The sequence below is a fragment of the Ahaetulla prasina genome, chromosome 2 (assembly GCF_028640845.1).
Source record: "Ahaetulla prasina isolate Xishuangbanna chromosome 2, ASM2864084v1, whole genome shotgun sequence".
NCBI lineage: Eukaryota > Metazoa > Chordata > Lepidosauria > Squamata > Colubridae > Ahaetulla > Ahaetulla prasina.
In genome coordinates this window covers 104,995,195-105,019,828 of record NC_080540.1, presented here as the reverse complement: position 1 = coordinate 105,019,828, position 24,634 = coordinate 104,995,195, and the positions used below count along the sequence as shown (strand labels likewise).

The 24,634-nt window shown below is 38.8% G+C and overlaps 1 protein-coding gene across 1 annotated transcript; it reads right to left on the bottom strand.

Moving 5' to 3' along the window:
* Positions 1-2,639: 2,639 nt before the first annotated feature.
* STC2 (stanniocalcin 2) lies at positions 2,640-23,870 on the bottom strand. Its single transcript, XM_058171233.1, has 4 exons — positions 22,450-23,870; positions 20,272-20,414; positions 14,221-14,432; positions 2,640-5,431 (listed from the first exon to the last, which is right to left on the bottom strand). The coding sequence occupies exons 1-4, from the start codon at positions 22,598-22,600 to the stop codon at positions 5,038-5,040; spliced, it is 900 nt and encodes a 299-aa protein (XP_058027216.1). The 5' UTR covers positions 22,601-23,870; the 3' UTR covers positions 2,640-5,037.
* Positions 23,871-24,634: the final 764 nt, after the last annotated feature.

The following is a 24,634-nucleotide window of genomic DNA, read 5'->3' as shown; positions in this document are numbered from 1 at the left end:
GTTTTCTTTCATTTTTTTTAAAAAAATGCTTGGAACATATTTACAGAGCTATTGTTAACTTGGAAGTGCCCTATGTGACACGTTTAACACCTTTGTGACATGAAGTCACACCCAGACAAGTTTGAAAACAATAAAGTGAAAGTTCTAAATTTAAGGTTTATATTTGACACTTCTAGCTTGCCATTTGATTTCTCATATTTAAATTTCAAATGCCTTGAAATGTGATATATACAGTCTTGTCAAAATTACATTGTTCATGATGGAAAACCATCCCATTTTGTGCACCTATTTTCGATGGATGTGAAAGAAATGAGTAAGATTTTCTGGATGCTCATTCTAATTGAAGGGAGGAAACCTAAAAACACAATGACATCTAAGTCTATTTGTACAAATATAACCAAGAATGTTCTTAGTTTGATGTCTTCATCTAGAGTTGTCTGCATAGAAATTGATATTCTATAGATTTCTTTAGAGCTAGTCAGCTTTTAGTTGAGGACTCTAATCCTGTGCCTGTTTAATAATGAAAAAAGAACCTTTCTGGATCTGAGAAGATTCACAAGCAGGACAGGAATACAAGTCTTCTCATGTTGCCTTATCCTGAAAGGAGTCATTATGATGAATAGTCATTATCTTCCACAATTTCTTGTTAGAGCTGTCCACTTTCTTCTAGTACCCATTGCTACCATATATCTAGACTAAAAAAAACATGATGACCACACGATGGCAACAAAATATTGGATTTGTCTCCCATTACAGCTACCTAGTGGTATTCTGGATTTCTGCAGCCAAAGTAATATCAAAATTCTGCATTTGTCTTGAACTAATTTAGTTTTGTAGCTTTTTCAACTAGGGCCAACTTGGTGCTTGATCATACAGTTCATCTGGGACTAGCTTTTCATCCTAACATTATGAGTGGAACGCTTTTCCCAATGTAACTTGGGAAGTTTTTATTCAGTTGTCCTTTCCCCCATCTAATAGACATCCCCCCCCAACCCCCCCCCCAAGTTTTTCAAATGCTGATCTTTCTTTTACAAAAACTATTTGTTAAGAAACTTTTGTGGAAAAGTACAGGCAGCATTTATTTGATTTGGTAATGCTGCCAAATTCAGAAAGGAGTATCAACATCCTTCAGGATATACATATTTTCCTCCCCATATTCATACTTGTATACTAGCCCTTTCCTCATTATCTGGTTTCTAATTTAACAAGTCTTTGAACATATGCTGATTTACCAAATTTTCATGGAATCCTGTTTCTAATACACTGATGTGTAACCATCTAATTATTAATGCCAGTTGAGCGGTGGAAAGAAAAATGTCTTACCTAAATCCAGATGAAATTACAAGTTTGCTTGATCATAAGTCTATATTAAAGATAAAAAATATTCAAGGAAACTGAGTGATATTATATTCTGCATGAAAAGCAAAACCAAAATATTCAATATAATTATTTTACATCAGTAAGGCTAGAAATCAATTCCGAACTTTTTCTTAAATGACAACTTTTTTCTGGGCTAAAAGTTAAACCCAATGGCCATATAGCCCGATTTTGTTTCTTTACTTGAAATTATCCTATTTCAGTTTAGTGAAGACATTGAAATTATCCTTTCAAGATCAACTTCTTCAGATTTTCTGAGGCGCTTTGGAGTTCTCCAAGGAATGGGAAATTATGACTGAGATGTATTTTTGCTGCAGCGCTTACATCAATTCTGAAAGGCTGTGGAATATTTTGAAATCAAGTTTCAAACGTTCTAAACTCAAACTTGCGTTGTTTTGAAGTTGGAACAAAATAGTTTTATTTGGATTTTGGTATAAATTCAATTGTTTCAAATGGTGGCAATTTTATGCTCCAGTCATAGAATGCAGCGGGAAGCTTCATGTAGTCCAGTTTCTAGAAATGTTTCAAAAATGTCCTTCAAAGGTTGAAAAAAAAACAACCTTGAGAGTGGTTTTGAGTTTTGTTTTGAAAGACCAGAACTTTCTTAATCTGTTTAAATAAAACAGGTTTTGTTTCATTCTAATTTTCACATAGGGATCCAACATTTTTGATTGGTCAACCAGACCTCCATTTATTGCTTTTGAGCAGGCTCACTAAACCACCTTATTTTTAGTGGTCTCAGATCCGACTCTGCTCTTCCACAAAAACCTGTTTAAAAACTCAGTGGAATGTTATGTATCTTATGCTACTTTTTATAACATTTTGTAGAAAAGATGAGCGATAGATTTTGGTGTGTTTCCACCATGGGAACTCATTCTTACAACTAGAATTATGGGGAAATCACAATGAAGAAACATTTCTTTAGAATTAGGGTAGGATTTTTTTCTCATAGAACTAAGCAAGAACACGTGCCACAGAATTATGCCACAGAAACCCTGAGCAAACTTTCCTAGAAGTTAAGTTCTGAATACTCTGGGCCTTTACCTGAACAAAACTATGTACCCCAAATGATATGCTTTGTTCTGAATTATGTCTATAATTAAAAATAAGTTTTTTGTTAGGATGTGACTAAGTGCCTTAGTGGACAGCTTGTTTATTTTAAAAATTTCAAGTAAGTAGCTATACACTACACGTCTTGATAAAACTATTAGGTTAAATGCACTTGTATCTGTTAGAAATGAATGATGATAATAAATAATTGATTGATGCTGTCAATAACTTTATGGAGTGTATAAAATTATATTTTCCTTGATCTAAACAATAACAAAAATGTACTTGTGGCATGAATATATACAACATAGGTCCTGACATATATTTAAATTACCTTAGCCAGCAGTGCTCAGTTCAGTTTTTTTTTAAATGGAGAAAATATAATAAATAAAAATGTTAAATATTTACATTAAAAGAATATGTGGAATCAGTAGATGAACACATATATCCAATTTTCACACAGAGAGAAAAAAGGAAAATTAGCTTTGTATGATTTCTTTACCCCTCCCCCCCAAATTCTTAACATTTGTGAAACAAATATTAACATCCCTAGATCACTGAAGATAAATTATATGCACACTGAGATGATTTGCTGACATTCAATGGTACATACATGATTTGATTCCCACAGATAGACTTCTCATAGACTGAAATTTAGAAGTTGGGAATCCTGCTAATAGTTCTTTGGGCTTTTTAACCTCTGTGTGATGATTTATTCTGAAGTGGTCATAATTCTTCTTCTATCAGTTCATTTTCAAAAAAGGGTACTTACCTATATCATTTCTCATACATTTCATTGTTTCAAGGGATGATTTAGGACTGTAACCATGGTAATCACAAAAAGCTGTTTCCCTCCCCCCCAAATGCAAATAATGTTTCCTAGCTGCAGATACAATGCAATGTCCATATACTTTTTTTTTCTAACTAAGCTCATTGAAGAGGAATGAGTTTCATTTGAGATTCCTGAACCTGTTATCTTCATACTTTCATCCACAGCTTCATAGCGGAACTTTAAGTCCATGCTAGGTTGTGGAACAGTAATTTATATTAAGCTGCTCTACTTCTGCAATTTGAGTTATCCAGTCAGTACATCAGGACTACCTTTACATATTCTATGCATATAAACAGCTACAGCTGTCCCAAAGATGTACTAAGTAGGAAAATCTTAGATATGAAACTCTTTGTGACAAGTAACCTTAAGGTCTAGTCTTTCCTTCTAAAACATCTGAATAGCTAACATTGCCTTCTCCAAGCTGGGATCATTCAAATGAGTTGGCTTAGAAATAGTACAATCCCCATCCAGCAATATGGAACTTGAAGCTCAACACATCCAATGTTTTACCAGTTTGGTAAAGTTAGATATAATACACCCAAAATATTTTAGACAGTCCTATTTTCCAGAAAGGCTTAACACTTTTCTAAAAGGTTTAGGAACAACTTCCTTCCAGTAAAGTGTTGACTGAAGTTTCAATGCGTAAATATCTTGAGTAATCTTATATGTTCAAATAATAATAAACAGATATGGTTAAAAACAAAATGAAATATAACACACTAAATTGGGACCATGGAAGTTGCAATCCAAACTTACTCAGTAAAATAAATTCCATTAATTTGACAAAGTAAGCTGTATTTCCAAGAAAATGCAATGAGGATGGAGGTATGGAGAAGTGTGCAATTCACAAATTTAACCAGATTAAATCATTGTAGTGCTTGGATTGTCCTCACTTGAATGACACTTTTCTTTAACTGCTACTACTTAACGGTGGCCCTTAAAGCATAAAAATACCTATAACCCTGTAACCTTTGTGATATTGATTTCTGATATAGCGTATAAAGAGGTTTTCCATCAAGCCTGAAAAAATATGTGAAAAATACGAAACCCATTTAAATCAGAAGTGGAATGGGGCTTTTTAAATCTACAGTATTAAAAAAAAAAGAGTTTTGTGTAATACTGAACTAGCAGAGAAGGCCCATTCACCTTATCTGGAAGCTGGTTCTGTAATTAACCAATTTTCAAAGGAATGATGGAGGAATAAACTGCCCAAACCAGCACAAGGAAATACTTAAGGCAGTTGGTGTCTTAAAAAGGAGCAAAATGTAGGCTCAGAGGATAAGTTGCAATTGGAAGATCCCCTTTACCATATTCTAAATTAGTCTTCTTAAAAATGCCATGGCAGCCCATGTTAGTTAGACCCTTAAAATTTCTGTTAAGAGACTGAATTATTTTATACTTAAAGTCAGGTTGAATTTTAATCTAGACAGTCTAAGCCATTAGTGGAGAAATCAGAATTTGTATTAATCTATCCCTGATTTAAAAATAACATTGCCAACCCAGACCTGCATCTCTTTGTTTTTCAGGAAATTAGAGTTTAAATGAAGACATTTTGTTGCATCTACACATTGAATTTGTTGGATACAATCAGCGACCCATAGTCATTGTTTTTCCTCTGTAGCTTATAATACATATGCTGTGCTGCCCCATAACCTGCAATGCCCTATGCTTGACATAGCCCCTTTATCTTGTAAATATTTTTGGAATGCCCCTAGATAAAATGAACTCAACGGAGGAAGTTTTTGGCGAAGGGGGAAAGGGGAGGTTGCCTACTCCTTTCACCTTCGGATATCAGATAAGTCAGAAGGTTCATCTCTCTGTTCAAAGGTCTCATGAGTTGCTTTGGAATTATGACCCCCAGATTTAGTGCGAGTGTGAGCATTCATAGGCAGCCTGCTACCTCTTTCCCCTCTAAGATTTTGAGAATTCTCTCTGGTATCAGACTGAGGCTGAATTACAAGGTTTCCTTGGCCAGTGGATATTCTTGAGACTTCATTTGGCTTTTTCTCAGATTCCAGGGTAGACTCTCCATGTGGAACCACAGTACAGAGGCTCAGGATGGAGCACAGACTCCCCCAATTCTGCTCACACTGGGCCTGGACACTCTGGGTGATGGCCTCTTTGACTTCTTCTCCACAAGTGAGTAGTATATTCACCAGATCAACATACGGTCTGAGAAAAAAATAAAAAGATATAAAGTTATGGAAGAGAAGCAGAGCACTCAAATTGACTGCAAATCAGTAGCTATATATTTATTATTTTATCCATTAGACCGATGGATCATATTTTCATTAGGAGTTGAATATTTCTGTCTCTGATACACACATGCTCCAGTTTTATCTATATTCTCCAATTTTTCTCCCATAGCAACAAGATTCTGATCCCCCCACCACAGTTTGATTTGCTATTTCTAAACCATTTCTGGGAAATCACTATCTTAATAGAATATATCATCCTAATGAACGTCCAGTAAGTTTGAATGAATCTTTAAAATCCATGACTGTTTTCACTGAAGAAACTAATATTACAAATCAGGGAATGCTACAGGATGTTCAAAACAAAAAATATGTCTTGTCAGAAGCACAGCAACCTATCATGTTCTAGAATTGTGGTCAACCACTTCATATTGGATGCAGATCAACAGGAAAACAAAACCAAGGATTCTTGCATTGTTCTTGAAGATCAGTCATGATTATATCTGTCCAATAGCAATAGCATTTAGACTTATATACCGCTCCATAGTGCTTTTAAGCAAATTGCTAGCATATTGCCCCCAACAATCTGGATTCTCATTTTATCAACCTTGGAAGGATGGAAGGCTGAGTCAACCTTGAATCTGGTGAGATTTGATCTGCCAAACTGCTGGCGGCTGATGATTAGCAGAAGTAGCCTGCAGTACTGCACTCTAACCACTGTGGCCTCAAATAGTGGAGGATTTTTTAAAAAAAATTTGTCACAACATTATATACAAGCACATACAATGAAAGAAAACAATAGGACAGGAAAGGTAGGCACTTTTGTGCACTTATGCATGCCCCTTATAGTCCTCTTAGGAATGGGGGAGGTAAATAGTAGACAGTTTTTGGTTAAAGCTTTTGTAAGTTTGAGAAGAGACCACAGAGTCAGGTAGTGTATTCCAAGTGTTAACAACTCTGTTACAAAAGTCATATTTTCTGCAATCAAGATTGAAGCGGTTCACATTAAGTTTGAATCTACTGTTTGCTCTTGTATTATTGCGATTGAAGCTGAAGTAGTCTTTAACAGGAAGGACATTGCAATAGATGATTCTGTGTGTTAAACACAGGTCCTGTCGGAGTTGGCGGAGTTCTTATTTATTTATTTATTTATTTATTTATTAATCATATTTATATACCGCCCTATCTCCCGAAGGACTCAGGGCGGTTTACAGGCACTTAAAAATACATAACACAAATACAATATAAAAACAATTAAAAAACTTATTCTAAAGCCCGTTATTAAAATATAAAAACAGAACCCAATTAAAACCCATAAATTTAAAATCTAGCTCAGTCCTGCACAATTAAATAGGTATGTTTTAAGAGAGGAAGGTCCGGAGGTCCAAAGCTGACGAAGTCCGGGGGTAGTTCGTTCCAGAGGGTGGAGCCCCCACAGAGAAGGCCTTTGGGCGCCGCCAGACGACATTGCCTCGCTGACGGCACCCTGAGGAGACCCTCTCTATGAGAGCGCACGGGTCGGTGAGAGGTATTCGGTAGCAGTAGGCGGTCCCGTAAATAACCCGGCCCAATGCCATGGAGCGCTTTAAAGGTGGTCACCAGAACCTTGAAGCGCACCCGGAAGGCCACAGTTCTAAGTTTTCTAATCCCAGGATTTCAAGTCTGGAGGTATAAGGTATTTTGTTGTTTACAGAGGAGCGGAGAAATATTTCTTGTAAAATATTTCTGGACTCGTTCAATTGTATTAATGTCAGAGATGTGGTATGGGTTCCAGACAGGTGAGCTGTATTCAAGAATAGGTCTAGCAAATGTTTTGTATGCTCTGGTTAGTAGTGTAGAGTTTTTGGAAAAGAAGCTACGCAAAATTAGGTTTACAACTTTTAGAGCCTTTTTTTGCTACGTAGTTGCAGTGAGCTTTGGCACTTAGATCATTTGATATGAAAACTCCGAGGTCTTTAACAGGGTGGGGGTCATCTGTAAGGTAATGTCCATCAAGCTTTTACTTAGTGTTTGGGTTCTTTTGACATGCAGCATCCACTTTTTCCTTTCTCACCAAAGCATGTATACTGGTCTTCCTGCCCCAACTTCCCTGATCCTTTTGCTCCCTCCTTCATCAGCCAATGCCAATATCCCAGTCCAGAATATCCCACTATACTTCTCTTCACATCTATCCAGCCTCTTCCTGTCCTTGCCTTGCCTCAGCTGACACCAGTGTATTGGCCTCTTCCTTAGTGCAATGGTGTTGGGAGTAAAGAACAGATTTCAAGCATGATATGCCTCATCCAGCCTGATCTTCCCACTATCTTCTTACTTTCCTCCCCCTGCCTCAGCTATCTGCAAGTGCTGAGTCTTGTTTCTCATACTTGCTCCACTTTTGAAACACTTCTGCCCAGGACAAGTCCATTTTGGTCCATATGCTCATCAAAACAGCCCTGTTCTGTTTTGTAAGTGGATTAAAGCATCCAAACGGCAACTTTCAATTTGGACCATGGACCACCCAAAACATCAATGTCTCTAGAAGAAAATATAGTATAAACCTCCTACAAAAAAAGAAAACAACAACAACACAGTACAATACTGCCACCTACTAATCAATTATGTATCTATGATTGTGGTATTTACAAGTAGTGAAAAGGTAATGGTTTCTCAAAATTCTTTACAATTGGCTGTAACAACCTTCCTTATTCCGATATCCTAAAATGTGCTGGCTGCAACTCAGTGGTGGGTTGTCCCTGGTTCAGACTGGTTTGCAAGAACCGATAGTAAAATAGGTGGGAGGTTCCGCCCACTGACCCAGATGTCATCAGGAAGCTTCTGCGCATGTGTGCGCGGCCCCATTGCGAACCACTAGTAAAGGTAAGTAGAACCCACCCCTGCTGCAACTCCAACAATTCCCAATTAGCATGACTAAGAGTTATATAAAATCAGAGTTGGTAATTTTTCCAGAGGGCTCTGTCACTGCCCAAGATGAGATTTTTCAGATGTATTCTTGACTTAACTAATTCAGGCATTTAATCGAAGAATCACTAATTCTTTTTTTCTTTTTGAGTTACTTTTTGTTTCCTGCTTCAGCATTAGCAACCGAGCAGCAAGGCTCCCTTGGATACAGCACATATAGTAACCAGTTCTCTGATATTATTAAAAGTCTTTGCTCTGCTGATTTACAGAGGCATTCTGTGTTTTGGGAAAATTGTCCTTTGCCTTACTGTCATTAATTAGATCTACAAGATACTACTCCATCTCTGCAAAGTTGGAAACTTTTCATATGATTTCTACACATTAAATGGGTGGTACACTTTAAATTTCAGCAAATAGACGTGACAGGTAATCCCGTCATCACCTTTAGGTCATTGTATCTGCTGCGGAATCTTTTAGCTTAATGGAGGTATTCTGTTTAACTTTAGATTTTGTATTGGCAAAAACATTATAATAATCAAGGGGTCTTTTTTTGCCCACAAATCTCAGACTTTTCAGTGCTGGGGAATTTGCTCAGTTACTGGTTTTGAGATGAATGACAGAAACTGAATACATTCCAATGTTGAGTCTCTTCCTAGAATTATGGTTCACAAATCTTGCTAATTATCTTCCAAGTCCACATAATACAGGATGACAGCATCAGCCATATAATTGCATGATTCTTCAGTGTAAGACCACATTTTTCATTAATCTAAGACATAGCAGTTAAACATACAATAAACAGCCAGTAATTTATGTTATTAGTTTCCACTACTCTTCAAATATTTAATGTATGAGCACCATGCCTAATAAGGTATTTGAAATACTTTTATATAATGCTATGAACAACCACTGCAGAAAAATATAAAGACTATAGGTAGTCCTTGACTTAGGACAACAATTGAGCCCAAAATTTCTGTTGCTAAACAAAACAGTTGTGAAGTGAATTTTGCCCCATTTTGCCTTTCTTGCCACAGCTGTTAAGTGACTTACTGAAGTTAGTTGCTAAATTAATAACACAGTTGTTAAGTTAATTTAGCTTCCACATTGCTTGTCAAGAGGTCACAAAATGTGATCACATGACCCCCAGGACACTGCTAGAAATATATGCCAGTTGCCAAATGTCCAAATTTTGACCATGTGACCATGGAGATGCTACAATGGTTGTTAAGTGTGAAAAATAGTCATAAGTCCCTTTTTCCAGTGCTGGTGTTAACTTTGAATGGTCACTAAATGAATGGTTGTAAGTCGAGAACTATTGGTATAGAAGTCAGTCTCAATTGGCCCATGTTGAATTTGTAGTTTAAGGTATTATTTACTGAAAATTTTGGATTGCTATTTTATATATATATATTAGGTGACATTACTAGATTTGAACATGCAATGTGTACCTGAGGCTAACTCACCTGCTGGCAATGATTTGATTCCATTCTTTGGGATACCAGCTCATTATGGGCTTATGGACTCATTAAAGACACTACCCAATGGGTCAGGGTTTTATCAGGAAGCCAAAGCAAAAAAGGAAGAAGAGGGAGTTCCCTATCTTGAAGAACGCTGGCAATTTCTTTTGTTGTTTTTACAAATGACTTAATCCTCACTAAACTTTGAATTATGCTGTTGCTTACAAACACAGTAACAGAGGTAGCCTGGATAGTATATAGGGGATGGGGAAACGGGCAATTTAGGTCTCTTCAAGATGTTATGAACTATGAACTGTAGATACATATGTAAACGGAGGGGGGGGGGGGGAGGGATTCTCCCTACCCCAATTATGGATTATGAAATATTTCCTAATATTTTCTTTTTAAATGGCATAAATAAAATTATTTCTTAAATGCCATATAAGCAAAAAATGTACAGATCTTCACAGTTCCTCTGCACAGATAACTATATAATACAATTGCTAATATGTATTTCTTACTCCAGGATGCATTAACGTTTATAGTAGTCACAAAGGAAGGATGCTCTTGCTTGCTCTTACCGAGTTCTGACCTAGAGATGGTTGTTCTAGGCCCTAATGTCCTGGAACTGGCCAGAAGTAGAAGTAGCACTCTCTTATTTAGAGTTAATTATAAAGGATGATTAAAAAATAGTATTGTCTATATTTCAAGTCTTTGTCTCCCAAGTCTATTTCTTTCTGTAAAAATACTAGAAAACCCCATATTTTTCTACTGTTTACAAATTTTCCAGAACCTTTACATCTTCAGGTCAAGCTGAAGAAAGAACAACTTATTTACTGTTGTCTAATACCAAGTATTGGAAAAGTTGAACATCTGGTCTGAAATTTAAATGCCTTCCCTTTTGGTGGTTAATTATGAGAGTAGGAGAGTAAAATTCCAGCCTTACACAGCATATAAGTAGATTTTCCCCTCCATTTAGGTCTATGTCTATCTTCTTTCCTTGAATAATTTTTACAAAACCTTTTTTTTTTTTTTTTTGCAGAGGAAGAGTACAATCCTGCCAGGGAAGTTTGCTGTGGATTTTGGGACATGTTCTCTTATGTGTGCTTTGTTTGGCCGGGCCATGATTAGGTGTTGCATCTCACCATCAAATTAAGTGAGTTGGGGAAAGCACATGGCGTTCTCTCCCAGGCAAGTTCAGTGATGATGTGCAATCTGTCAGCTTCTCCATCTTGCCACAGAACACTGTCTGCAAACCACTGAACTAAACTATCGCATTTAACTACCAGTCATTTATAATTTAGTTGGTTGCCAATTTCATGGAAGGGGCCCACAGGAATCTGAAGGACATATTTGTCTCACTCAGCATGCAAGAGGCATTTGTCTTGGCACTCCGTGGCAGAATTACTCCAGGAGGCAAAATTACTTAAGACATTATCTCACCCAGCATGCAAGAGCTATTTGACTTGCCACTCCAATGCAGTATCAGTGCTGGTCTGAAACTGAAGCAAAACCTTTATTATCCCTGGCACCATTCCATCTTTCAGGAAAAGGAAAAAATATATATCCCACAATCCTATCTGCCATTAAAAATGATCCGAGTTATATTCTCTATAGAATGTGCATAATGCAACAAGATCCGCAAATGAATGATATGTTGCTTGCACACAGAGCATTAAAAAAAATCAGGCACATTTGAGTCCGTTGCACTAGGACTGTAAGTAAAACACTGTAGACCACGGGTGTTAAACTCTATCACATCACATGACATATTGCCATTCTTTTGAGGAGCCAGGGTGGGCGTGGCTTGTGTGTGATGCATCTGGCCCACAGGCCACTAGTTTGACACCCCTGCTTTAGGCCATTTACCTACCACTGAAGTAAACTGCAACACAATATTACAAATGCTAAGAAATAGCCAGTATAAACGATTGTAAAAATGGCCATAATTCTGAACTAAATAACATATTTGAATGCAGGTCAGATGTTCGTGAGCACATTCTTGCCAATAAATATATAAGAATATAATTTACTGTGTTGTACTTTTGAGGAGCCTTCCGTTTGCTTTTTGTTGGTTTTAAGAATGTTTTAGTTTGGATGGTTTGTCTGGCTTTATCTGTTTTTATGGATCTTTTTTTGGTTTTGTATGCCACCAAGAATCTACTGGAATTGGGTGGCTATAACAAATATAAATAACCTAATAAGCATAAATAAACAAGGCAGATTATTATTTTCTGAAGTCATACAGAGAGAAATGTAAAATGGTACCTTTTGTAAGATAACATTTTCTGACACATCGCCATCTTAGAATCAACTACTTAACCTTGAACTTAACCATACTTCAAGAGATGTAATTATGTGCCCTGAATTTTACTCTTTTAGTAGATATCATGTGCAGGCAGAAAATATTAGGCACCTTAGTAAATGTCACAAACTATTTTATGGTTGATAGTATTTTATAGCTTGTGACCTTGTATTAAGACATTGTTTTATATATAAGATAGATACAATTGTCATATGCTATAATTATGCACAAGTTACTGAAAAAGGTTTCTTCAGGATAGAGAACTTTACTCCCAAGTTCCTTGGTTGTTTCCATACATCAATGTAATTATTATCTTACTTTACAGGTATATGGGTCTGTAAAAGGAATTCTGCTCCTATTCCAGAGCAGAAATTCTATTCCATTTCTGCAGCATGAATCTATTTGCAAAGAGCAAAAAAGTTCCACAAGAGAGCATTTTCCAGAACAGATAAGAAAGGCGACTCTATCCTCAGAGAGCAGCATGTGGAGCTGAATGAACACAGTTGCAGCTAAGATCTTTTCCCATGGTGATTCAAGTATTTAGCTTCCTAGTCCCAGCGAGATGATTTTTACTAGTTTTTTTTATTATTTAATTTATTTGCTTCCTATCTTGCACTTCAAGGCTATACCAAATGTCTTTACTATCTGTTAAAAAAAACATCAATTTATTATCCCCAACACCCAAGCAATGCAAAGCAATTAATTAAGTGTGGAATTGTAGATGAAGTAAGAGAAAGAGTACAGGGGGAAGTTGTTTCATCAACAACTGTTGATGTTAATTTTAGAAGCATTAAAAATGCTTCCAGATTTAATAAGTTGCTGTCAAAACTGCATTGATTTTAGAGGTATTCTGATCCAAACAAAATGTCTAATACATAATTCACTGAAAATTTTAATTTAAAGGGCTCCTAATTGTAGGTTTTAATCTGTTTGTTGTCATTCTTGGAGCAGAAAAAATAAGCGTTTGAATAAGAGATTGGAGGAGTTAAGTGGAGTATTTGTACCTATATTTTGGCAGGTTAGATATTAAGAGTTAAGGTTTCTGCCAGCCATTCACAAAAAGTTGGCTTCAATAGAATTCTACATGTTTTAAATTTCAGCAAATACTGAGAAGTTTTGTGTTGGTGAGGACTGGCATTTTCCTTCACGATGTGTAAGCCAATTATGCAACATGTGCTACAGCAACCAGAAGCATCCACAGAATACTTACAGTGATGGGGGTAAAAATGTGAAAATGGGGAGCATGATCCAAACCCCACCTCTTTCTAATATGCTTTGCATACATATAAAAAGAGTATAGAAATCCTGTTGGCGCAGTGGTTTGAATGTGGTATTGCAGGCAAGTTCTGCTCACAGCCTGGAGTTCGATCCTGAAGGGGCTGAAGGCTGACTCAGCCTTCCATCCTTCTGAGGTGGGTAAAATGAGGACCCAGATTGTTGGGGGAAATATGCTGACTCTGTAAACTGCTTCTAAATCTAAGCACTATTGCTATAGGACACAAATAGTATAGTTATGCCTGCCATCTTGATTTTTTCTACCTCCCTGGTGGATGCCCCTGCTTCTCTATATGATGCAATTATATATTTTTCTCTTACACAGAAATTCTACACCATGGCCAACTCTCACATAATAGGAGCAGATCTATATTCAAACTTGAGCACATTCTCATTTCTGTGTGCAAGATAATCTTGTCTTCTTCCTAATGCATGAATCTGAACAATACATTAGAAAGAGGGTTTTCATAGCAAATGACCAACAAAAAAGAGAAGTCATTTTATACGTAAAACATGGTTTAATTCTATTCCATTGTTGTAACATGTAAAAATAAACCTCAGATCTCACTATTATATTTGAGTATATTACAGGGAAAAATCTCAGAATGATCAGAGAATAATCAAAAAAGGAAAGTAAGAGAGTAGGCAATCCATTTTATACAGAAGAATTCTAAAAAATTGGGCATGGCCATTTTAGTTCACCTTTATGGCATGGCTACAACTCCATGGGATATCTATGGCTCATTTGTATCACTAAATGCTGTGGACTAAAATTTTCCTCTGGTTGAGATGAACTTACACTAGCAGATTTGATGCTCCCTCTTTACTTACTCAAGTTGCAGCAAGTCTTTGAAATGAATCATCTCCACAATGACCTGGACATTCTCTTTGGCTGCGGAGCAGAGGTCGTGTTTCTGATAGCATTCTCGCTGTAGCTGGAACACCATTTCTTTGATTGCAGGACATTTGCGACTGATACAACTAAACTTGTGTCGCAAGGCATGTGCTTTGCATCTCAGGGCATCTTTAATGAAGGATTTCCCCTGAGAATGAGAAAAGAAGAAAAAGCACAGCTAAACTTATGTCCATTAAGAATATGTCTTGTGATCCATCTTCATTTTTCAATTAATACCTGGAAAAGAAGTTGCTTTATTGACTCTTAAAAAGTTCTAAAACACGAGTGTTAAATTGAATTGTGTCACGTGATGTATCATGACGTATCGCAACGTTTTTTGCCTTTGTGGAGCTGGGGTGGACGTGGCCTATGTCTGACAAATCCAGCCTGTGGGCTGCCTGTTTTAAAATAACTAATATTTTGCTCTAATCCTAACCAGATAATTTCCTTCTTTGGTTGTAGCAGGTGCTCAGGATCTGCTAGACGTTTAATCCTCATTAATATCTAGGCTCTCTTTGCTGATGCCTAAACTGAGCAATTCTGAAAGTAGAGAGGAGAAAGAGAAGTTACAGGGCTATAAAATCTGCTCCCTGAAAGCAACCCCTTTGTGAGGCAAATTCTGGAAACCCTCTTTACCACTTGAGCTCCTTGTGGCAGGAGGAAGAGGGCCCCTTGTGTTGAGGTAATTAATGGGGACAATTTCAATCAACACAATTCTGTTTTTTAACATAAAAATAAAATTTTATTTAATTTAATTAACACTTTATTCCTCTTATTTTTCCCCACAACAACAAACCTGTGAGGTGAGTTGGGCTAAAACAGTGTGATTGGCCCAAAGTCAACTTTCATGGTTACAGCAGGTCACGGTGTTCTGGTGTTTAGTCTGGTGCTGTAGCCACTAGACCAAACTGGCTCTCTTTTAATGTCTTCCATCCTGCAAATTCTAATTAGCCAGCAATATAAGAATTTCAGAAGACAGTGTAGGACAGAGCAGAATTGCTCCTCTTATCAATGATACTTGGAGAGTTATACATAGGATTTGGATATGCTTTCCTGTAACATATCCTGGTGAGGACTAGTCAATTCAAAATTAATGCATTATCTTCGTGGCAATATAGAGTTCTCATTCTCATGCCAGCAGAAGTCTCTCCATGAGACTATGTTGTGATGAAGTTTGGTACAAAAATACCAATCTGCCATTACTATTATTGTTGTGCTGTGACACCCTTCTGGAAACTGATCTGCCAAGCTAACGTTATTATCCTATGTGTAGTGTCTTCACTATTTGAACAGTCTGAAATCAGGCAGTAGTATGTAACATTTTTGGGGTAATTGCCATTGCCAATAGTTACACTGTCCTTGTCGTGTCCCACTCCTCCGCTGACGGCCGGGTCAGGGAAATCCGAATCAGGCGTGCCTCTGCAGCTCTGCCAAAGTCCTAGCAAAGTCCTCAGGGCAGGCAGGAGACCAGAAAGTGACTTCAGCAAGATATGTTTAGACTTTGCCTGACTCAGAGAATGCCAGAAAGCAGATCCTTTATATAGGCCATGGGGTGTGGCTCCATGACTCAGCACTTATCCAGGCCTGCCCCTCCCTTCCTTCTGTTGCCTCCGCCTATCAAGTCTTCTGACGCGAGGGTCACTCCAGACGGCAGCTGTTGGCAATTGACCTCCCTCAGGCTCACATGCTGTGGAGGAGGGGGAGGGGTCTAGTTGCTCCGTTTGCCTGGGCATGGAGCCAGAGCTGGGGGCTGGAGGTATTTCCTCCACTTCAGCCTGTCTGGGCATGAAGCCAGGGCCGGGGCCGGGAGGCATACTAGGACATTCCTCCGTGTTCGGAAGCAGGTAAGAAGGCCCCGGCTGTGGTGAGATCGGGCGAGACACAACAGTCCTAGTCCTGTTTGCCATCCGTCATGCCTAGCAGGTGAAAGAAACCCCTTCAACTTTTCACAATATATTTGATTCTGTCCTTATTACTGTGTAAAATCCAATCAATCCAATCCAATATTGCAATCAATGCAATATTGCCAGCCACTACCAAGTAAGCTACCAGGAAGCACACTGCAACCCCAATCCTGTGCTACTGAAGTATGTCTAAGAGACCCTGATTTTATATTGTGTGAGAGAACTCCTGATCAGACGAGGATCTCCCAAATCTACTTCACACAACTTTCAATGATGCAAATATGAAAAGAGAACGCAAGGAGAACAAAAAATCCAATGTGTCCATGCCACTTGTTTATTCTCTTCAGAATGCTGCTTGCTCGCTCACTTTCACTGTTTGGATAAGCTTTTCAGAATTACTCAGACAAACTGGAAATACTTCATCATGATTATGGAGGGAAATGAGGCTCTGTTGAAAAATTGAGTTTTTTGAGTTTAAAGCTTCATCACAACCTGAAGCTAAAAAGATTCCACAGTTCTGATGAAACCAGTGAGTTGATTTACCAATGTGCAAAGCAATCTTGCTATTAGTTGACCTCTCTGAGTCTCGCACCCTCCCCATCCCACCCTGGCTTCGGTCAAATCAAGACCTGGACAGGGATTTATTTTTCTCTCTCTCTGGAGAGAGAAAAATCTTGATGATAATGGTAATTGGCAAGAACAACCCGAATCCAATATTAAACTGGTAGCACAAGCAGTATCACAGTATGCTCTTGAAAGATAGCCAGTATATAATGGATGGATTCACACACTGCACAATGCCATAATAAGGTTATATAATAAGGTTAAGGTTTGTTCATAGCTTAGCATAATTATGTGGGCCCATTCATTATAGAAATAATTATAAAGGACCTTTGATATACTGTATCATAAAGCTTTTAGCCCTTAGAAAGATGATTTTAAGGTATATTTCATCCATTAGAGGAATCATGAAAGTTGGAGGATGTAAAAGAAGACTAAAATGATTTTCTAGTTGTCAGGAGATGGGGATTTGCAATCCTAAGTATCTTCTTCCCCACTGTGGCTTTTATCTTCAGGGGCACAACCCTATTTGTGTGTGGAAATAAACCCACATGAATACAGTGATGCTTCCTGATGAAAAAGTGTTATTTTATGCATTGACGTCCATTAAATTCAGTAAGATTTGTTGATAAGTAAGCATGTATCCTAGGACTGAGGTGCTATCTCTTGTAATTGTTAAAGTCTATTTCTCTCTTTCTCATTTTTTCCTTTTGCCCATGACCATTCAGATTAACTTTTGAATGCTAAAAAAGATGATCCCAAAGCCCAACTCACAGCATTCTGATTTGAATGGAGATTGGTCGGAATATTTTTTTTAACTTCTGCAAAAGATTAGGAAGAAGATGGAAGCCTTAAAAGATTACAAAATGTCTGATTCGCTTCTAACTATACTTGTCACGGATGCAACGAAGAACTAAGCAAAGTACTAATTTAACTTCACCTCCCTTTGCTGCTAATTCTGAAAGTCAGTCATACTTCAGTGATAAACTATAATGTTCTGAATTATTTTTGCTGAATAGTTGATGGTATTCCTCCTTTTTAAAATAGAATAGAATAGAATAGAATTTTATTGGCCAAGTGTGACCAATTCCCTTGGGAACTGTCTTGGTGCATATGCTCTCAGTGTACATAAAAGAAAAGATACGTTCATCAAGGTACAACGTACAAGGTACAAATACATCAAGGTAAAAAAGTTTCCACTCATCCTAGCTAATGAGCCAGTCAGTCATTAATCAATAAGACATACCAATAGAAGCTAACTTTTTTTTCCTACTCAAATTTAACATATAATTAAATTTGATCTGTTAAACTGGAACTTCTTCTGTTGATCCTTCATTGCTTAAACAGATTAGATTCAACTTGTTTTTGTCTTATAAAACTACCGTGCATTTGAAGGGAAGGATACTCTCTGATAATCAATGACAAAATATTTTATTTGTTAGTTTGGTTTTGTAATAGTAAAGGAAAAAATTTCAATATTATTTGGAGAGTATAAGAGATTATTATTTTGTCATAGAAATGGTCAGCAAGAATATGAAAAATATTGAAGTGACACTTGAATAAACATACTTAGATTTCTTTAATTAAAAATATTATGGGGTAATGCACCATGGACTTGAGTGAAAATCCTATTTTGACAAATGTATATCATAATATAAAATGAGGTCTTGTAAAGAAAGAAAAGGCCAAAGCAGAATATTTTTTCAAAGCTTTTCAAAACAGTAATGAGAAGAAAAAAAATTCCTATTAATTTGGAAGGAAACCTTCATTGTTTTATTTCTGGAAAAACAAATAAAAGATTTCTAGAAAAATCTGTTTTTAAGCCCGGAGTTTAAACTTTTAATTAGCAATGCATATTCTGTAAATTGCCAGTCAAGCCAAATACATCTGACCAATGTAATCTTTTTGTTCTCATTGCTGAAATGAGAAAATTGTTGTACAAGGCATAATAACAGGATGCTTCAACAGCATAAAAACAGTTTGGAGAGAAAATGAAAGAGGCAAACTTAATATCAGATTCTTGGTAAGGATTGTACTTCAATGTTGGTGGGCTGCCAAGGAATCACTAGAATACAGCAGCAGAGACAGTTACTTCCAGTGACACTTTGCCTCAGTATTCATCTGCAGAAATGAATTCAACTGATCGTATAAAGAGAGTCAGAGATAAGGTTGAGCAAGAGAATTCCTCACTTGGCATCCTTGGACTGAGGCATCCAGAATAAACCTCCCCCCTCCCGTTAAATTTTAATGTACCAAGAAGCACCGAGGGCCCAGTCACTTTACTAACGTTTCAACTTCAGGATTTTAAGATAAATTGGAAATCCCGGCACTTCAAAGCAGCAAGAGCAAGATGAAATTAAAGGATGACCTACTGTTATATCATTGCATTAGCCTCCAGAATTAATTTGTTTAAAATGTCACTATGGCTTGGATCTGCCATACTTAATTTGTACCTGGAACAATGAGCTTTCCAAATCAATAGCTCTTCTTCTAAATTCACAGGGCATCTACTATATTGTTTTAGGCATGTGCTGAATTTTTTTTCTCTTCATCCAGGTTTCCTCTGTGTGAATGTTATGAATAGTTTTATATTCCTTTCCCTCTTTTAGTGTTTTTTCATATTGTTTGTATTTATTGTACTATTTTAATATTTCTAATTGTACCTAATTGTACCTAAGAATGAGACAGGAAATAGTAAGATCAAATAACTAAGGAATATCAATAAATAATATCAATAAAGGAATATAAAAAAAAATTATAGCTCAGGCTGAATTGAGGAGTCCTTAATGCTCTCTGAGCTTGCTTATTTTCTTGCAGTCATTTCATTACCCTAACTAGGTAACATCATCAGTGCTAGTTAGGGTAATGAAATGTCTTCAAGAAAACAGCACGCTCAGAGAGCACTAAGGACCCCTCAAATAAGGAAGATTGGCTGGGAATAAGTATCCATTAATCCAAACCTCTTGTTTCCACTGGATCAGTGACATATCCTTAACACAGGAGGCAAAATCTTTTCAAACCCAAGAACAGTTTTCTTTAGGAATGGGATTTTTTACCATGTAGACTTTTCACAATTATTTGTGGGCTGAAAATTATTTCCTGTATACATTAACCTACCCTCAATCAACACTTTGCTAAGTGTGTATTTGGTATTTCACATACAGTAGTAGAATCACAGTGTTTGTATAATTCTGTAATATCCATTCTTGTTTTATCTATATGTCAAAAGGCTCCTTATGTGGAATCATGATATCACTGCAAAGGTTTGAAAGAGAACTGCAGTATATGCTAGGGCACTAAAAGAGGGTTGAATAGGTCAGATAGGCTAATAAAGAGAATATTTACAAAGAATTAATACTCTATAAGTATATTCTATTCAAGGAAGTTTAAAACCTGACTGGTTGCTCTGTTTGATTAAAACCTTAACTAGTCATTTTCATAAAAGTCCACAATATTTTATACTTTCACATTAGCCGATTCTGGGTCTACTTGTCTATGCCTCAAATTATTGCATTTGCTTACCTGGGCATCAAACTTTCCAGCATTGTGGAGAAATGTCATGCAGATCTCATGCAAACCTCGAATCTCACAAGAGTTGTTTTCAAAGCATTCAAATACACTGCAGCCAACATCACCAGCACTGACCAGGCAGTGCTGGATTTCAGCTGAAAATGAACAGTCACCACAGTAAATGTCTACAACTATTATATATACCTGTAGGCAAAAGAATACTTGTTAACAACTTCTTCATTTCAAAAGGGGAACAGAGTGGTAATGTAGAAGATTATTGCTTTGCAAACAATTATATAATCAAAAGAGAAAGTCACTGTTAAATCCATATCTGAACTAATTTAATAACACAAGTCAATATGATGCAGTAGTTTAAATTATTACACTGAACTGGAGAGACAAGTTAAAATCCCCATCCAGGCCACAAAAATCACTGGGTAGTCATTAAAATCACTGAGGGAACTCTCATTTTAATCTACCTCAAAGGGTAGATTAATGGAATGAGATTCAAGTATACTTTTTTGATCATCATCATCATGTATGGAAAGGTAATTAAAAATATTGGGTTGATTTGATTGTCATGAATTAAGATCCAAAATTCAGTATTAGTTCAAAGAAAACTGCATCTGAGAAACTGATGCAAGTATTTATTGGGTCTTCTCATCTGAACCAGTGTCCCCAAATACTTTTTAAAGTAAACGCATCTTTAAATTAGTGAAATCATTCATAAAGTTGCAGATAAATCTGCAGGTCAGAGCTCCCCACCCCTAATTTTTTGACTACTCTTGAAAATGGATTATATTTTCTCTATTCTATGCATATTTACCAGCATACAACAACATTATGTTCAATGAGTTAAATATCAAAGTGAAACCCAGATCACTGACACAGTAATAGAAAAATTAGACATTCTATAACCACCTCCTCTCCAAGGATATTCAAGCCACAGAAGACCCTAGAGATTTCCTTCTAATTCATTACAGAAAACAGTAAAGTCTAAAAAGGCCAAGTACAAGCCAATCCTGGGATTAGTTGCATAGAAATAGAATACTGCAAAAGAAATAATGCAGGCAACCACTCTTTTGGGGGGGGGGGAGAGATCCTACCAGAGCCTTAAAAAGCAAAAGGAGATCTTGCCTTTTCAAGGAGGCTGCCTGCAATCTTTTATACAGAAAGGGGAAACTGCACATAGCAAAGAGGGAAAAAGAGTGTCTTTGTCCAGCGTTAAGTGTGCAGCTTGGATTTAGGTGCGGAGCCCAGTTTTTAGCTTTAGGCTGGCACCGGGTTTGATGCAAGAGTTCCGATCACATGCCTTGGCCTCCGCGGGCTTAGCTTTGACCGGAGGAGTGATTCACGTGCGGTCTCAGTTGTCTACTCCTGGCATCAGGAGCGTCTATATCCTGCTTGCCCGGTAGCCAGCGCCCCTACTGTGAACAAGTGGATCTCCCAAATGTCTTCCCATCTATGCTAGGCAAAGGACCCGATAAGATTTAAAAAAAAAAAAAGCAAAAAGGATGGGAGAAAATACCTCCCCCCCCCAGTTGGATGCCCTCACTTGCAGCCGAAAAAGAGATTTTCAGGACTTGTGTTCGAGCCTAGTCACCTCTGAATGTCTCCCCACCTTCTGCATTGAATGCTAAACCTGCGCCTGTGCCCCCCCTCCCGCCGCCTTCCTTTTAGTTAAAGGATGGGAGCTGAGCAGTTTAAGACCTGCAAACCCGGTTCTTGCAAGCTACTTTTCTAATCATGGCTTTTCTTTTAAAGCAAGAGTCAGAGAGCGCGGAGCACCGTCCTTCCGATGACGACGGTAATCTGGTTTAACTTTCACTACGGGATCGCATTCCCTGTGGGAGGACTTTCTTTGCCTACTTAAAAGATGGAAGTGTTGCCTCTCTATGCAAGTAGTTCAAATGGTGGAACACGTGCTTGGCTAGCCAAGCACTTCTATTTCCTTCAGCGACTTCTGCTTGTCACTCCCAGCGCCTATAAGAACGATGCTTATCACCTAGCGACGCAACTCCTACCTCGGGCACACGCTGCACTGAAGTGTAGCGTTATATATCCCTAAAGTGATCTACGTCTATAAAATCTCCGCACACCTGGTTCTGGGCTTAAAACGCAGCTTCCTCGCCCCGGAAAGCGAATCACGCACGGCTGCGTTTTGATCCCTCAAAAGAAATAACCGCGTACCTGAATTTTGCAGAGACATCCGCCCTTTTTGCTGAGGAGCTCTGTCCTGGGCACCTTCCGGAGGATGCGTGGCTTCTGTGCCTACTACCGCATCCACGCTTGCAAAGACCAACGCCAGGGTCACCAATTTCCGTAAGCACTCCGCACACATGGTCCTTGTGTGTACCCAAACCACGCCGACTAGGAGGCCGCCAAGCCCCCCTCGCCCTTCCCCTCTCGGCTTCTTTTGCTAAAGACCCAGAATCTCCTACCGTCCCAACTACGCAGAGGCTGTGCGAAGCGAACGGCGCTGATAGAAGTACTGAAAGTAGCCCGGAAAGGCAACGGATGGTTCCTCAAATACGTCTCAAAGCTCGGGTGTCACTTGAATGAAGGAGTCCAGCAGATGTTGTCCGCCAACCCGACCAACCGGAGCCTCTATTTCACTCTGACACCACATTCGGGGGCGTGGCCTTCCCCCAAAGTATTACTATGCACTCGAGGGAGCAACGATTATATCTCGGGATGCGAAGTTGCTGCATCGAACTGCAGGTTGCAAAAAAGCAAGCAGCGGCGGTCGCGTTTAAGGAGATCGCGACAAAGCTTTGCGTCGAATGCAAGATCGACGGGAAAGGCCACGCTATTGCACTGGAAGAGAACAGGATTTGGAGCGATTTAAATCCCACCTTTATTAATTTAGGGTATTCCCTCCCCCCGTACGTAAGCAGACTATATTCACCGGTGATGCTAGCAAAAATAAATAAATAATTGTCAAGGTAGACAAAGGCCACTAGTTCAAGAGGAATTTCTTTAGGTAAATGGAAGATTCTCTTGTCTTGTGTAATAGCACACTGAATCAGTACGAATAGCAAAAGGCGCGACCTGGGGGTAGGTTGCGAAGATCCAATTTCGAATGAGACAAGAGTATAAGGTGGCAAGAGGAGCCTAAAGCATTTGCAATCTGCTCTGAAAAGTGGAAGGGAAATTTTGATTCGAGATCCACTTGAGTGTCTGGGTTAGACCCAGAGGACTCTTTAATTGGGGAGCGCGCGCGCGCACAATACTCATGTACGCCCAGGTTGATGATAGCGAGCAGCCTTTTGATGCTCTGGATTCATTTTCTTTACAACTTAAGTTTTTGCAGCACGAGCCGTTTCTAACTGCCTAGTTAACTCCTGCTCCCTTCCCTGAAACGAGGTTGGGAGGGTTTGTGCCTTTTTTTTTGCTGAATGGAAAAATAAAGATGGACAATGTTTCAATGGGGAAGGGAAAAAAAGAGTTGAGTTTGTTTGTTTCACATTGAACCTTCTACATCCCCGATCTTATCGCGCTCCCGGTCACAAGGGTTTCAATTTGCAGGCCTGCGGGTTACTATTGGGGAGCGGGGCGGGAGTAGAGGAAACCCTTTCTTCTGTAACTCCACCGCAGTCGTTGCATCATCTCTGTTTTATACTCAGGAATTTGCCTTTTTTTTTAAAAAAAAGTCCTGTCCTCCTTCCCCCCTCCCCCTCCCCGGTCCGCATGGAACCTTGAAGCAATTGAAACCTCTTTTAAGGACGGTGAAGTGGGCCCCACCTCGGATTCTCGTCGAAAGCAAACCTTCCGGGCTGAGTCATCCGGCGCGCTGCTAAGTGCAAACTATCGATTACCATCCGAGTCAAAGCAAGCGACTACCTCCCCGTTTGCTTAAGAGAGGAAGGCGGGAAAAGCAGGTGGCGGCGTTGATGGGCTGCGGGGGCGCGCCTCTTAACCCTCTCCCGCCTTCCCTGCATCGAAGCTGCGGCAACCGACTTGGGAAATTTCATCAGGCGCGCCATCAACTTCTTTGCCTCCAGCGCTGTACTGCGAAAGGATAGGCGACGCGGACTCCCCGGGCCTGTCTGGCTGAGGCGAGGCGAGGCGAGGAGGAGGAGGAGGAGAACGAGAAAGAGCAAGAGCAGACGGCTCGGTCCCGGCGCTCTAGGTTAGGGCCGGGCCAAGCTGACTTCCCGGAGGAGGAGGGGCGGCGCAGCGCAAGGAGGAATGTCTTCAGCTGCTGCCGCCGCCGCGGTTCTCCAGCTCCCAGCTGTCAAAATGCAGTTGAGAGAATCCACTCACACCTCCAGCAGTAAGCGGTGTTCTGGGAGGAAGACGTGACACTGCGCCGCAGAGCCATGGAGATCCCTTCTTCAGTTGAAACCCCCCCCCCCCTTCCGTCTCATCCAGC

What these genes read in the sequence shown, in the direction of transcription:
- STC2 (XM_058171233.1), bottom strand. Translation starts at nt 22,600, where the DNA reads ATGTGTGCGGAGTGCTTACGGAAATTGGTGACCCTGGCGTTGGTCTTT. An exon ending in GATGTCTCTGCAAAATTCAG is followed by an intron (nt 20,415 to 22,449) that starts GTACGCGGTTAT and finishes GTTCATTTTCAG; the next exon opens with CTGAAATCCAGCACTGCCTG. An exon ending in CTGGAAAGTTTGATGCCCAG is followed by an intron (nt 14,433 to 20,271) that starts GTAAGCAAATGC and finishes TCTCATTCTCAG; the next exon opens with GGGAAATCCTTCATTAAAGA.